At 42.2% G+C, this 14,711-nt stretch overlaps 2 protein-coding genes across 3 annotated transcripts; both read right to left on the bottom strand.

Moving 5' to 3' along the window:
* Nucleotides 1-48: 48 nt before the first annotated feature.
* Nucleotides 49-8,130, bottom strand: plpbp (pyridoxal phosphate binding protein). Of its 2 annotated transcripts, none has more exons than XM_083656603.1 (8): nt 8,037-8,130; nt 7,026-7,133; nt 6,897-6,932; nt 6,732-6,807; nt 5,406-5,549; nt 5,173-5,315; nt 4,499-4,597; nt 49-1,310 (listed from the first exon to the last, which is right to left on the bottom strand). In XM_083656603.1, exons 1-8 carry the CDS (start codon nt 8,124-8,126, stop codon nt 1,149-1,151), a joined length of 858 nt encoding a protein of 285 aa, XP_083512729.1. In that variant the 5' UTR covers nt 8,127-8,130; the 3' UTR covers nt 49-1,148. The 2 variants fall into 2 exon arrangements, with proteins under 2 accessions (XP_083512729.1, XP_083512730.1); XM_083656604.1 differs by lacking the exon at nt 8,037-8,130 and adding an exon at nt 7,758-7,892.
* A 1,479-nt stretch (nt 8,131-9,609) lies between these two features.
* Nucleotides 9,610-13,678, bottom strand: LOC310794385 (small nuclear ribonucleoprotein G-like). The gene is made up of 4 exons (XM_083656375.1): nt 13,552-13,678; nt 13,313-13,335; nt 12,760-12,884; nt 9,610-9,867 (listed from the first exon to the last, which is right to left on the bottom strand). Exons 1-4 carry the CDS (start codon nt 13,581-13,583, stop codon nt 9,817-9,819), a joined length of 231 nt encoding a protein of 76 aa, XP_083512501.1. The 5' UTR covers nt 13,584-13,678; the 3' UTR covers nt 9,610-9,816.
* Nucleotides 13,679-14,711: the final 1,033 nt, after the last annotated feature.

Below are 14,711 nucleotides of genomic sequence, written 5' to 3'. Positions count from 1 at the left end.
GTGGCAGGTATTTTCAACAATAAAATTTATTGCTTGGATTCCCTCAAAGCCAGAATCCCAACAATGCTTTTAACGCCTTGTTAAGGCAGCAACCTGTACATATAGCCTACATTATCCAACCGCAAGGTTTGCAATCTGATCACCGACAATGAATGCACTTATCATGGTGACAGAAAAAACACACTAACTTGACATCTTTGACTTACAATGGATTTCTTACAGTGGAACCCACAGCGACACTATCATAGCTGCAGTGTTAAAAACCTACTGAAAAAAGCATAAGACCAAACAGAATTGCCATTTTGCATAGGTTAATTCTTAATCTGTCATCTCCATCAGTTCACCAACATAGTCACACGCCATAGCAACTACACAAGAACATTATACAGAAACAAAACATGTTGGCGTTCTTCAGTTCAGTTCTTCAGATTTACTCTTGTAATTGTTAATATCAAGAATAGAAATTTTTACCACACACCATACAAAATATCATTGACTCACAATACAATGTGTCGTTATAAAGGGAGAAATGTTCGCTTAAACCAAGTCTTGTTTTGTTTTTTGGCTGTAGAACAAAAAAACTGTACACGTCATGGTGTGGACATCCTGACCTCTGGGGCACTGGACACCGCCAAGCACATTTCACCACCAGGGGGCGTCAATGAGGAGTTGGGTAGAAATGCTCACATCATCGCAACAATAAAATCCACACACTTCTTCACTGTCCCATATCTGTTCTGTGAGACAACTCCCTATTGGTTCAACTAACCGTGTTGTTAACAGTTCTAATATTTGCACAAAATTAATCAATCATGTAATAAGTTAGAGCACTATGGGTTAATAATACCTGCCAGATATACTACTTAAAATAGAGAAAAGAGAAGATAGCCCATCTCTGGACTGAGTGCCACCCTTGATGCTCAACAGAACAACAAAAAAAGGACACAGAAAAGTGACAGCATTAGGCAAATACTTTTTACCATAATTTAAGACATCATAATGCGGAAATTTGCGATCCTATAACTGCATGTTGCTTTCGAGAGAGAGAAAAATCACCCCTGCTGCTCAGTCTCTGGGTTCAGTTTGTGTGCATGTTGTGAAGAGGCTTTCTTCAAAGGTTACTTTGGGGCGGGAGAGGTTGTGTGTTCTCAGTGTTCAGACACGGTGAGATGTTGCATCTTCTTGGACACGTCCTCCGACACGACCGTGGACTTCTTCTCCGGGCTGGGAGTGTTGGCCGCGCTGTTGGGATAATCCCTGTTGCCGAATATGATGCTGCCCACTCGCACGTTGGTGGAGCCCACCTCGATCTTCAGCACGCGCACATGCAAGCAAAGGAAAGGACTTTTAGTTGACACTGAAGATGGCAAAAACGTGATTAACCCATTGGTACCTGATGCAGCATTTGCGTGTATATCCCTCATTTGTGTGTGTATCCCTTTAAGACCGCGAACCGTGTGACGCGGTTCGCGGTCTTAAAGGGATACACACACAAATGCTGCATCAGGTATCAATGGGTTAAAGGAGAATTTCAGTATTTTTCAACCTGGACCCTATTTTCATATTTGTTTATGTATAAATAAGTGATGTGAGCAGATTTGTGTGTGTGTGTGTGCAGTATTGACCAAGAGTGCTTCAGTTGGCAGTTGCTTTGCCCACATGCCCCTACTGCACTAAACAAGCTGGTTTTCTTGCAACAGACATGCTCAGATTGTTATTGTAAAAGAGAGAGAAAATAAACGCTTGTATTACCTTGTAGCGTGTTGTTCACCACCACCTCTCTCTGCCTGCTCTCTCATGCCCCCGCTCTTCAGTTTGTATCCGTATAACGTTAGTCCGGCTCAAATAAATACGGGCGGCCATTGAATTCAAATGCCTCGTCCATATTCTCGAAATCGGATAAATACTCATAATACTCATACTGCAATAAATCAACTGATAAAATCATTCAGCTACGCTATCTGTTACTCTAAAACAAGAAACAACATGGCAGCTCCCGGCTTGCCCCACCACAGGTGACTTCCGGCAAACGACGCAACTCTCGCGAGACTTGAATCTAGCAGAAGGCAGAGCCGTATAGATAGAAGAGTCGCAACATCTCCATTCACCCCAATGGACCAGTTTTTTACTCTCAAGAGTTCCAGGAAGTAAGGTCCTGGATTAAGCAGCACTGTCGAGTTGCAGCAAAAGTTTGTGACAGTTTGTGTTGTACTTTTATTTTTATTTTTATCAAATTGTACATTATCAGCTTTATTTTAGCATTCAAAAGTAGCACGAGACCCCTTCCTGGCTGTTCATTGGCTAATGAGTCACGCATTTTCGTCCTCCGCTGACGCCGCTCTCTCTCTAAATTGCTCTGGCAGAAGGTAAATGATATCTCTCTATAATAATGTCATGATGATGGAATAATCTGATCCTGTCAGCTTGTTTAGTGCAGTAGGGGCATGTGGGAAAAGCGGCTGTCAACTGAAGCGACCTTGGTCAATACTGCACCAATTTCAAACAATTCTGCTCACATTATTTAGTTATACATAAAAAATATATATCCAGGTGGAAAAATACATAAATTCATGCTGAATGTTCGATAAGCAGCGATATCCCTGGCCCAGACAACTTAAGCGGGCGTATTTTAAAGGTATGTGCTGAGCAATTAGGTCCCATTTTCAGCCATATTTTTAATCTGTCACTCCGCCAGCAGAGGGTGCCGTCCCTTTGGAAAAAATCAATTCTAGTTCCTGTTGCCAAGTGCACCAATCCAAAATCACTTAATGACTTCCGGCCAGTGGCCCTAACCTCCCTGGTCATGAAACAGTTTGAGAGGCTAGTGAAGGATGAGCTAGTAACAAAAACTGACTCTTTGCTCGATCCACTTCAGTTTGCCTATCGTGCTAATAGAGGCGTGCAGGATGCTACAGCCACCTTACTGAACCTCATATTCAAGCATCTAGAGGGCAGTAAGAATCACGTTAGGCTGCTCTTTGCTGATTTTTCATCAGCATTTAACACCATCCAGCCACACATTCTGGTCGAGAAATTAACCAGCTTTTTCGGTCTGGATAAGTGCCTCGTTGGTTGGATTCTAGACTTTCTAACGAATAGATCTCAGCAGGTGAGGGTCAATGGGATACTGTCCAGTATCTTATTGTCCTCTACCGGCTCGCCCCAAGGCTGTGTTTTATCTGCTTTCTTATATATTCTATACACCAACGACTGTCGCAGCCGTTTCGCCAACAGATTCATCGTCAAGTACGCTGACGATTCTGTCATCGTCAGTCTGCTTGACGATGATGATGTAGGACACGGCCAAGTCATTGACGACTTCGTTTCTTGGTGCGAAAACGCTTCCTTAGAACTCAACGTTTCCAAAACGAAAGAGGTTTGTATTGATTTTCGACGTTCCCCCCCTGTTCCCCAGAGCAGTTTTGTCAACGGTCAGCCTGTCGATATAGTGACAGACTACAAATATCTGGGTACGGTAATTGACAGCAAGCTGAAGTTTGATCTGAATACCGACATGCTGTGTAAGAAAGGTCAGCAGCGCCTTTACTGCCTTAGGAAGCTGGCCAAATTTCAGGTTGATAAAACTCTGATGAAAATGTTCTATAGTGCTTTTGTGGAGTCTGTCATATCATTTTCCATAATCTGCTGGTATGGTAACCTTTGTACTAAAGACAAGAACTCCCTGGGGAGAATAGTGAAGGTGGCTTCAAAAATAGCCGGAACCCAGTTCAGAAGCCTGGACCAGATCTGTAATAAACAGGTGCTGAAAAAAGTTGTGTCCATCCGATCAGATGATGCCCACCCTCTGAGGTTTGAATATGAGCTGCTTCCTTCCGGGCTCCGCCTTCGTGCCCCCATAGTTAAAAAGAACAGATACAGAAATTCCTTTGTGCCTGTCTCTATCAGAGCGTTGAACGCTGCTGGGGTACAAATGTAATGTCTCCCCATCTGCCGTTGCTGTTATTTTGTTATTTATTTATTTATTTATCCTTTTATTCTTTTATTCTTTTATCTTTATTTATTCTTAGGGGTACAATACAGTATATCTGTATTATATACTTTGTCTGCCCTTTGGTCTGGACTGAGGTTTTTTCTCTTGTGCTTTAATACAATGATACATTGTAGCTCTTTCTTGTGATATAAATGTGCTGCTGTGAGCGAACTGCACTTTGCTACTATGCACTTTATATCTCTACTGTGCACTTTAGATCGTTGCTACTGTTGTCATTTGCACTTTAACTATTGTGTTGCACTTTAAACTGCTGCTCTAGACTGTTTTTACAATGTTCTTTTTGTCTTATTTGTTTTTATGCATGTACTTCGTACTACGCTTTCTGCAATCCAATTTGCCCTTTTGGGACACTTAATAAATCTTGAATCTTGAATCTATCCATAATAATATGCATCAGCCACATAAATAAGATAATGCTGCATGTACGTGTAAGAGCTGATAGATAAGAGCGAGAATATGAAACAGAATATAAGGAGTGCTTCTCACCGCATGGTCAAAGTCTGTGGACATGCCCATGCTGAGCTCCACGTCCTCCAGTGGCAGCTTCAGACTGTCACACACCTCCTGTCTCTGGCTCAGCAGCATCTAGGAGACACATACACAGACAGGTTTGTCATTTGCATTCATTTTATTTGTGTTTATTTTCAACTTGGGTCAATTTCAGGTTAGTTTCAGTTAGGGACCGTTGAATATTTAGGTGGGGTGGGGTAATATATATATATGCATATATATGCAATATGCATTTTTAGCAACTAGTTATCAGACTGATAGTTTGTTGAGTGCTATATTGGTTGTCGTGTAAACTAGGCCTCAAACACAAAATCAACCTGGGAATAACCCTGGTTGGACCTCTGGTGTGACAGGGAGTTTAGTTTTCAAAATGGAACTTTTAATTTGAATTCATATTGATAAAAGTTGAAGTGTAATTGGAATAATTAGAATGAGTCAGAATATGGTATGTTCCCCATCCATGTACTGTAAAGTTAATAGATGTGTTTTTGTACTCATTTCTAGAAAGAAGTCTCTCCTATACAGTTTTCATGATGCTCTTTTTTTTCTTCGGTTCAGTTTAGTAGACTGTTTTTAAGGCTTGATGTCAGTATTACAGGCATACAACAACCCTAAAAACAACCCTCTGTTCTTCTCGTTCTTGCCGATACCTGGAAGTCTGGGTTAGGGCCTTTGCCGAGGTCGTAGCCGTAGCGTCCGATGGTCATCAGACCAGCGAAGTGCAAGGCGCTGCACTTTGACATGATGTGCTTCACCGTGTTGACCGTGTCCTCTGGCGGGAGGCCGTGTTTACCTACAAGACACATTCACACCTCGGTGAGAAAAGGTTTCTCATCCATCAGAAAGACAGAAGCAGTCGATGAGGAAAGAGAGGAGCACTCACTCTGTTCTCCGCTGGTGTTGAGCTGCACCATGATCTTTAACCTCTGTGTGCTGCTGGCTGCTCTGAGACGCTGCCACGAGCTGTTCACCCTGTCGGCCAGCTTCACCGAGTCCACCGTCTCCACCATGAACAGGTTTGGCACACCTGGAAGCAGGTCAGGAAAGGGAGGGAACCATGAAGGATGGGATACAAATGCAAGATTTAAGATATGATTCATTACTTCACGGCCATTATAGTTAGCAGCTAAGACTTAATAGCCTCTGATATGGAACATTTTCCATACAACAATCAAAATATAAATTATTGCATATAATGATAAAAAAAAAACATACAATAACAAATAATGGGGGATTTCTATTCTACGCATTCCTGACGGCCTCCCCCTCATCATCGCAGGAAGAGCGTCATCTTGGAGCCATACGCCAAACTTTAATCTTGTTTGTTGTATCAATAAATTTTAATTTGAACCTTTATATAGTCTCTCCTAATTGAAATACTGCCGTCAAATAATGAAAGGCCAATCATCAAATAACAAATCCGATGAGGTTGTTTGTTAATTCGTGCGTGGGGGTTTTTCTTTCCGACTTGTTCGTTGCCTTTTCATTTTTGGCTTCACTATTCAGTATTTGCTGCTGTGAGCATTCATTATTTATGGTGGTCATTTGTTAGTGAAGATTGTATCATTAGATTAGTTTTCATCATTAGATAAGCATTTATTGTTGGACTGGGTATCGGCCCCCAAGTCCAACCCTAGGCTCGGCCACTGCGAGGGCTCGCCGCATGCAGCTCGGCCTCGCCCGCAGCTCGGCTGCTGCGTGGCCTCACCTTGCCCTATTGGCATGTGCAGCGCACAATTGACATCCCTGTCACTCATGACGTCACAATGGCTATGACATCACTGATGATTTGATGTCACAATGCCTATGACATCATCAGTGCCTGTGACATCATCAGTGACATCATAAGATGAATTTGGTCAATAATGATGTGACTGAATGATGTCAGACATTGTGACATCATTAGTGGGACAAAAATGTAAACAAACATTGCCCACTTCCTCCATTTTTATAATAAGGAGGATTGTGGCATGGAAAACGTCCCATAACCTGCCGTCACATACAGTCACATCCAAGAAATGCCTGATTAACGGACCAGAACCAGACGTTCAGAGTTCAAAATACTCAGTCGTCATCTGGAATAGTCTAGACTCTAGACTCTAGAGTCTAGACTCTAGACTCTAGACTCTAGTCTAATCTGGTAGCTAAGCCAGACAATTGTTTGGGGGAAGGGGGGTAAAAGTGAACATGACAGTTGACACATGCTCACCCAAAAGTTTGTTGACATTATTCTTCTGTAAATGGCCGATAAAATGCCACTGGATTTCTGGACAAGATTCTAAAATCTGGATTGGGACAAAGACACACTGTGAGAGAATTGTCACTTGAATGAAAGCAGAAAAAAGTAATAGGGACCAAAAACATTTAAACGCACCTGAGCATCTGAAGCTTTGTCCACAAGCTCGTTAACCTGGTGTGGGGAGACAAGGCTGCGGTCAGTCTCCATTTACCAGCACTTTTCCTTCCTTCCTTCCCTTTCTGTGTTGAGACATTTTCTACTCACATAGTTCTCCCCAAAGTTGCGCTGTCCTTGTCTGTAGGCCTCGATCACCATGTCAGGAGGCTTCGTCTTGCTGACAGCCACCAGGCGGGGCGGCAGGGCCGGCAGCGTCTGAGCAGGAGAGGAGGAGAGGAACGAGACGCAATGAAACACCATTTTTCATCTCGATATCGATGAAGACATCAGGACAGGAGCTGGGTGTGTGTGTGATGCAGTGTGCTAGCTGAGGGCATCTCGCCTCTTCAGTGAGTCATCCCTGTCAAAGATCATACAAAACAAACTAGTTTCTGGCTGCTGCCATGTTCAAAAGCTTACACCTCATGCAGTCAACCCTATTAGTTTAGTGTTATTATACAATTATTACTACAATCATTATATTATTTCGTTTATTAGTTCTTAGTTAACTATAAGGCGCACCTACTATCTGTGATAATAATTAAAAAGATGTGCCACTCTTTGACCTAGATATCAACCTTGATGCGGTTTTCATGGAGGTTCAAAACTAGTATGGTCTGTAATATTATACATGCGCATGCGCTATGCACAGCATCTTTCTCAAAGCAGTGGTGTCTGCTGATGAAGTTTGAGAGGTGGGAGGTCGGCCAAAAGCGTGGCCGTGTAAACCAATACCCTACAACCATGCCTACAACCAGAACCGGCACTGCCACAGGGCAGGCGTGTGCCAAAAGTGGCATACATTATTAAATAGTAGACTTTATAAAGAAGACTACAAACATGTCCATGCAGAACCTCGCATCATGCCGTTTATGTGCACAAGCCTCTGTTCAATGGATCCACCGCCCACGCGTGTTATAGCTGCCGATCAAATCCATGCTTGATGAGATGGAAGTGAAGCCTTGAGTGTCTCCCATCCAAAGGTTGAAGTGTTTGGGTAGCCTTACATAACAAGTCGTGCAGCCGGAGCACGACTTGCCTAAAGCCCGCCGGGGCTCTGCGGTGGACTCGCTGCGGTCTGCGGAGTGCGGAGCGACATATAGCCCGGGCTGCGGTTACCTTGGGCCGGCGTGCCGCCGACTGGTTCACTCGGTCCATCACGGACTGGAGCGCCTTTCCAACCTCCTCCGACATTCCTACTTTCCACATACCGTCAAACGACAACTACTGTGCGTAAGCAGAGACGTCAGAAACACGTGACGCCGGTGACGATAGTCCGCTTTCAAAATAAAAGCGATTGTCGGGGGGGAAAAGCTGATATATGCAGCTAGCGCCCTCTATTGGTTATAGAATGTCTGCCAACTGTTTCCAAATCACCAAGAACCAGAGGACCTGGACCTGAGTGCAAGCACCATGTCAGCTAGCAGCCACACTGCTAGTCATTGAACAAGACACACGGTGGTGGTGCTGTTCTGTATGACCCTGACCTATGACCCCAAAGATGGTCCATTATAAGTTATAACCCTGCCACCCAATTAAATTTCTAAATTCTCATACATTGAGTGCATCAAATGTGTAGCTTGAACAAGAACCGTGTGACTTCATTTGTTTTGTATCCAAAATAGCTCTGTGGTTCTCAACCCGGGCTTGTGAGGCGATTTATTTTGTGTGGATAGGAAAAATATTTTGAACATACATGGTTTGAAGCCTCTAGTCTCTGAGTTACGTCAAACAAAACAACCCGAAGAGAAAATCAGTCTTTGGTTCAACTGTTCTCCACTCAATGACCAGCCTGTTGAAACAGTGGAGTTGAAATACTTAGGAACCTTTTTTTGACTGTAATTTAAGTTTCACAGGCAACACAGAATACATCTCTAAAAAAAAGCAATGCGGCGTTCGCATATAATTAGGAAATTGGATTCATACAAAATAAGCAAAGCTATTCTAGAGACTGTATACAGGAGTCTTATTGAAAGTGTTTTGACCTTTGACATGTGTACATGGTATGGGAATCTAGGAGCTAAGAACAGAAATAGACTGTCCCAAACTACAAACATGGCGAGTAAAATTATTGGGAAAGAGCAGGGTGTATCTACTAACAACTGGGATAAGACGGGTGGCGCGAAAGGTCAGACAAATTGTGTCTGTCCCTGTACATCCCCTTTTCAGAGTTCACAAAACTGCCCTCAGAAAGACACTAGAGTTCCCATAGCAACCAAGAACATCTACAAAAAATGTCATACCAAATGCAATAAATCAGCTAAATTCATAAACATCCACATCAGAACCATGTCCGTTAACTCTGCCTGTATTGTGCATCTTGCCATATGTTGTATTATGTATCCTGTCATTGCCTGTGCGGTATACTGTGTATTCTGGTGTTTGTTATATGTATTGTGACTTTCATGTGTGCAAGCAAACCTGTGAAGCCAAAGACAAATTTTGACATTGTGGACAAAAAAAACAAAATTAAATTGAAAGGTTGAGAACCATAGCCATAGCAAACAGCTCCAGACAGATATAACACTTGATATTATCAATCAAAACACAAAATATCTTCCCTGAATTTTACTGTACAACCTGAAGCCATTAACCATTGCCAGTGTTCCAACAGAACACCCATATTTCAATAATTTGTCAATAACTGGCATGCATGCAATATACTGTAGGATGAAAGCAACAACACTAAATATAAAGAAAAACAGATTTATTCACAAGATTAGACAATTCAAAACATCTCCAAACAAAAATGTCATGTCTGTCAATGACATCTTACAATTCAGAGAAAACACATTTCCCATTTCTTTCGAAACAAAACAAAAAACCTACAAAAACATCAGTATGAGAATGTAAAGGTGTTGATCATTCCTTTCTCCATCAGTAGCCGCCTCCCCGTCTCTCATACTCTCTCCAAGGCCTCCAACATGATGATGCTGTTTCCTCTGATGACCTGTAGGAAACAACAGTACAGAGTGACACACTGCACTTAACCGATCTATTCAATAACTGCCAAACTGATCTTCACTGTAGCCAGGTGGTGCGGCAAGAAGTGGTGCTCCACAACAGTTCTAGCAGCGCCAGGCTACAGTGAATATTTGAGCTAAAAACAGGGTGTAAACGACGTCTTTTCAAGTCAACTTCACATCTCAGGGCTTGTGGAGACTTGGATTATGCCAGGTGAGCAGTATGGAAGACCCCCCCCCCCCCATTTAAGTTTTTCCTCATGACTGTTCACTGACTCAGCAGAGCTCTACTTGCCGTTCTACTGCATTAGTAGGCAAGTACCTCATAGTCTGAAGTACCTGCTTTTTAAAGTCGAGCTGAACCCAAAAATGACTTTTCTTTTCTTTTAGTTCAAATACCTGGGTATGCAGTGCAACTAGTGTTGTCACGGTACCAATAATTCAGTAGTCGGTACCGGTACTAGTGAATTTCCACGGTACTCGGTACCAATTTCGGTACCACGGTAAAAAAAAGACTGATATTTCTTGAACATATTCTCCTTTATTAAAGTATGCAACCATTTCCAATGAACAAATGGCATGTAGCCTTCAACTTTAAAACAAAACAATGTGCTTCTGCTTACTTCTTCTTACATTCAACTGTATGGCAGTGAGTACAGACAGTGCAACACCAGTGGCATCATGTAGCCCTCAAGTATTTAATTTTATTATTATATTAAATATTATAATTTAATTTATTTCACAGAATTGCTGGAATCCTTTTTTTTCAACGGTGTATATTGGTATTTGATCGATGCATAGGAATTCTGCCAATGCCCTATCACACTTTCTTGCTTCATGTGAGTTCTTGTCATATTTCCTCTGCTTTTCAAAAACATCAGGAATTGTCTGCTGGGTGGTCTTTTGGGCTCCGCGACTTGTGCCTTCCTCTTCATCTTCATCTCTCGCATACTGTTAAATGGAAAGTAACGTCAGTGAGATTAACTAAAATAAAGAGATGATAAAAACAACTGCACATACACACATGTAGAGTGCAAGCAATTTTATGTAGCTAGTTTTAATTCACGGACATGTTTCACCCGAAAGAAGCTTGTATTTATTTTGATGCCATGTTGAACTATGGCTAAGTTCGGCTATTAGCCGTGTCCCATAATGTTTCCATTACAAACATTGCATTGCACACATGTTACACTATGCTAGCTAACGCTGTACCAGGTATTAGCCGGGTCCCATAATGATTCCATTACAAAACACGTTACGTTAACGTTAGCGCAAACGTTTTTTGGTTACACAATGCATTACCAGCTATCTCAAAAACGAATGTGACAGGATAAGGTCTGTTTGATATGTTGTTAAACGTGTTATTTTACACCGTTTGAAAGAATTAACCCACCTTGAATTATTTGAACAGGTCTGGGTGCCTGTCTTTCAGCTGCTTGGCGAGATTGGATGTTTGGTTTGGAACTCCCTTTCACACTTTTTGCAGATGGGACTTTGGGGACTGATATTTCCAAATGCGACTCTTTGCATTCTTCTTCTCAACAAGTTGAGTTGTTGGAATAGGACAGGAGCAGCCGCTCCTCCTGCTGTAGCTGTTAGCCATTATCTTCGCTGCCTGTGTGCACTGCTCGTGTAAACAAGCTGTGAATGACTGTTCGCGATTACGTGTGGACGTTCGGGGACACCGTAGTCCCGGAAGTGCGCGGGGCTGTATGCGCAGTATGTATGTATGTATGTTGATCAGGCAGACAGGCTAACGTTAGCTGGCGGCTGGGTCCATGAAGCCAAGCCATGGTGGCAAACTAAATAGTAAATGCGGTACCCTCGGTACCATGAAAAACAGGTACCGTTCAGTACCGTAGCAATGTAGTACCGTCCAAGTACCGAAGTACCGAGTATCGTGACAACACTAAGTGCAACTATTTAATAATGTATGCAAAAAAAAATCACAACAATCTAATTTCTTTCGTTTTTCACACTTTTTCACATCAAAAGTTCATTTTTCAAGATTTCCTTGATAACAGTAATGTACAGTTTGCTGACGTCACCTAGTACTATCACATTTCTACCCCATTTCAACAATCATATCACGACATGCAGCTGTCAATCAAATCTTCATTTCAGGATAATTTTCTCTTCCAAATGAAGTAGAAAATGGCGCCTAGTGCCTGTCATCTGGCAGAATTCCTATCCCATAAACTAACTACTAACTTGGCCAATTGTTAGAAACATGAACAAAAAAACAAAAACTATAATGTCTAAGAATGCAAAGAAATGTAACTGTCTCGTTAAAACGCGCATTCCATGAATATCGTATTTACAGCAGCGATAAAGGCGCGCGCTTGAGACCCTGCTGGTTGTCAGGGGTCGCACCTCGAAGATTCCAGGCCGACGGACTGCACTCTCCGCTCGGCAACACGGAGGCAGCTGGCTGCCTGCGGCTCGCTGAGCTCCACTCAGCCACTAACCTTGCGTCACCAGGCTCTTCCCGAGGAGTGCCACAACACGCGGAATCCCACTCGATTTGGAGGCAGAACACGCCAGGATTGGCCAAAGCCCAATCCAGTCCGCAGAATTGTCAAATCAAATCATCGACATGATACCATGACCCGCCTCTCAATTTGTCATCTCAGACGTATGTTTTCCGTCTGAAACAGACTGCGACGCACGTGACGAACGGGTTCAGTTCGACTTTAATGTGCGGTTGCAACCGCAACCTTCAAAAAAAAAAAAACACATAAAAAAATCCTAACTATCCCTTTAAGCACGAGGCACGTGACAGATTTATAGAAATTGTACAATGAAAAGACAAGCGTCGTGATCAGGAAAAGTAGACACCCTATCCACACAGGACAGGACAAGGCTGAGCAGATACTGACCACCATGCCGACGGCGTTCTGCTGTCCTCCTGGGCCCATCTCAATTGAGTCGTCCATCACCATGTTCATGAAGGGGTCGAACCCTCGCAGGATGCCCTGCACATGTCTGCCTCCGTTCAGCTTCACTGAGGGGTAAAAAGAACACACACATCAGTCTTCATGATGAACCATCTGCATATTTAGTTTTCAAGACAAGTAGACCCACCAACCAACCTAGCAGTAGAGATTGTGTCAATTATAGTTACTGTGTTTTCTATCCGCAACCTGACAATCATTAAACTTTAGTCTAAAAAACTGCATATATATTTGTAACACTCAACGTTTGATCACTGGCTGCCTCTCTTTATGTAACGTTAGGAGAGAGAATCAAAACAAATCCATCGTTAGACCTGATATACTGGTTATGATACAATGAGTTTTCGAAAGATCCCTCTTTGCGCCATCTGTCCCACAACATAAACAGACAGACTAGTTTAGCTAGTAGCAACAGGATCAGTCAGACTGTAGCTAACGTTACACATAATTAATATTGAGTCATGGATGTTGTACTCACACGAAAGCTTCTTGTCCATGAACCTGAAACAAAGAAAAGTACATTAGCTACGGATTACAGAAAACATGTCGGCGCGAACAGGCTCTCATTTCTTCATTCAGAAACCAGGCTAGCGTTAGCTAACTAGTGTTAGCTTGCTTCCAATGCAGCACGGGCTTCTTCCAGGCATTTCAGTCAGAGGAAACCATCAGACTTAAAGGACGAGGGTTTTAGGAAACAAACAAACTTAGTGAACTTACTTCTTCAGCTCTGGCGGATGTGCTTTGCTCATGTTGTCTTTATTTTCTACAAGTTCTCAAGAGAAGTGGTTCGTCGGCTTTTCGTTTCACAAAACCGCGGAAGGAAAGCAGCATGCGCCGATACACCGGAAATTCTCCATTTGATTTTATCGCGTTTGTCTGCACAGCGCCCCCCTGTGGCCAGGAGGACACATAACGATGAATCGCCATTTGTTTTCCACTGCTCTTTACTGAAAATTATACTACAAAAATATAACTTTCAATTTATAAAATATCGCAGACGAGGAATTGGGATACAATTTCAGAACAGAAAAAGGATAATTTAGATACTTGATGTGTTAACTACCCACCTCTGTATTTACCACTACACCCCTGGCTACTATGGTGTTATAATGCTGTATTAATGCTGTGCATGTAATCAGTGGTTCACAACCTTTTGGGCCCGTGAGTTGTGGACCCTTAAAATAAAGCAAAGTCTACCTGGGACCCCTCGTCACATGTTGTATCATCTACCAGTTAAGTTACTGATTATTGTCTTGATTAATCTGTTAATTGTTTTGTCCACAAAGTGTCAGAAAATAGTGGAAAAATAACTATTTAAGTTCCCCACAGTCTAAGGTTACATCTTCAAATATCTAGTTTTTGTCTGAGTAACAGTCCTAAACCCAAATATATTCAGTTCATCATAATATTCCAAAGATATTCAGTTTATCATCATGTTGGTCAAAGAAAAGCAATATATCATCACATTTGAGAAGCTGAAACCAGCCTTTTTTATTTTTTTGCTTAAAAGATGACTAAAGACTATAATCAACTAAACTTGCAGCTCTATAAGAGGATGTATTTTGTTTGATTTGAAAATAGTTACAGAAATCCACAAGAAACACAGCAAACATTTGAAGGTGGATTGAGAGAATGTGTGTCCCACACTGTACAATCATGTAGTAGCCTAAAGTTTAGACTGTAGTTTGAGCTGCTATCACAAATTGATCAAACTGAATTTGCTAAGCAAATCACTGTTGAGCATGTTTGAATGGCTTTGAGACCATTGCACTGCAGTGTGCTGGAAGCCATACAGGAAAGGTAAATTAGCTCGTTCAAAGCACGTGAGTAAAACCATTTTGAGAATGGGCTAAGACGAGAACTTATCATTATTGACT

Source organism: Poromitra crassiceps (genome assembly GCF_964638095.1).
Source record: "Poromitra crassiceps genome assembly, chromosome: 20".
NCBI lineage: Eukaryota > Metazoa > Chordata > Actinopteri > Beryciformes > Melamphaidae > Poromitra > Poromitra crassiceps.
Note: the sequence above shows the minus strand (reverse complement) of the source record. Positions and strands in the feature narration are given on the sequence as shown.

Coding starts and splice junctions, on each gene's coding strand:
- LOC310794385 (XM_083656375.1), bottom strand. CDS start 13,583: ATGAGCAAAGCACATCCGCCAGAGCTGAAGAA. Junction 12,885..13,312: donor CATGGACAAGAAGCTTTCGT/GTGAGTACAACA, acceptor TTTACCCCTCAG/TGAAGCTGAACGGAGGCAGA. Junction 9,868..12,759: donor AGAACGCCGTCGGCATGGTG/GTCAGTATCTGC, acceptor TGTTTCCTACAG/GTCATCAGAGGAAACAGCAT.
- plpbp (XM_083656603.1), bottom strand. CDS start 8,126: ATGTGGAAAGTAGGAATGTCGGAGGAGGTTGGAAAGGCGCTCCAGTCC. Junction 7,134..8,036: donor CGGCGGCACGCCGGCCCAAG/GTAACCGCAGCC, acceptor TCTCCTGCTCAG/ACGCTGCCGGCCCTGCCGCC. Junction 4,598..5,172: donor GCCCTAACCCAGACTTCCAG/GTATCGGCAAGA, acceptor TGTGTCTCCTAG/ATGCTGCTGAGCCAGAGACA.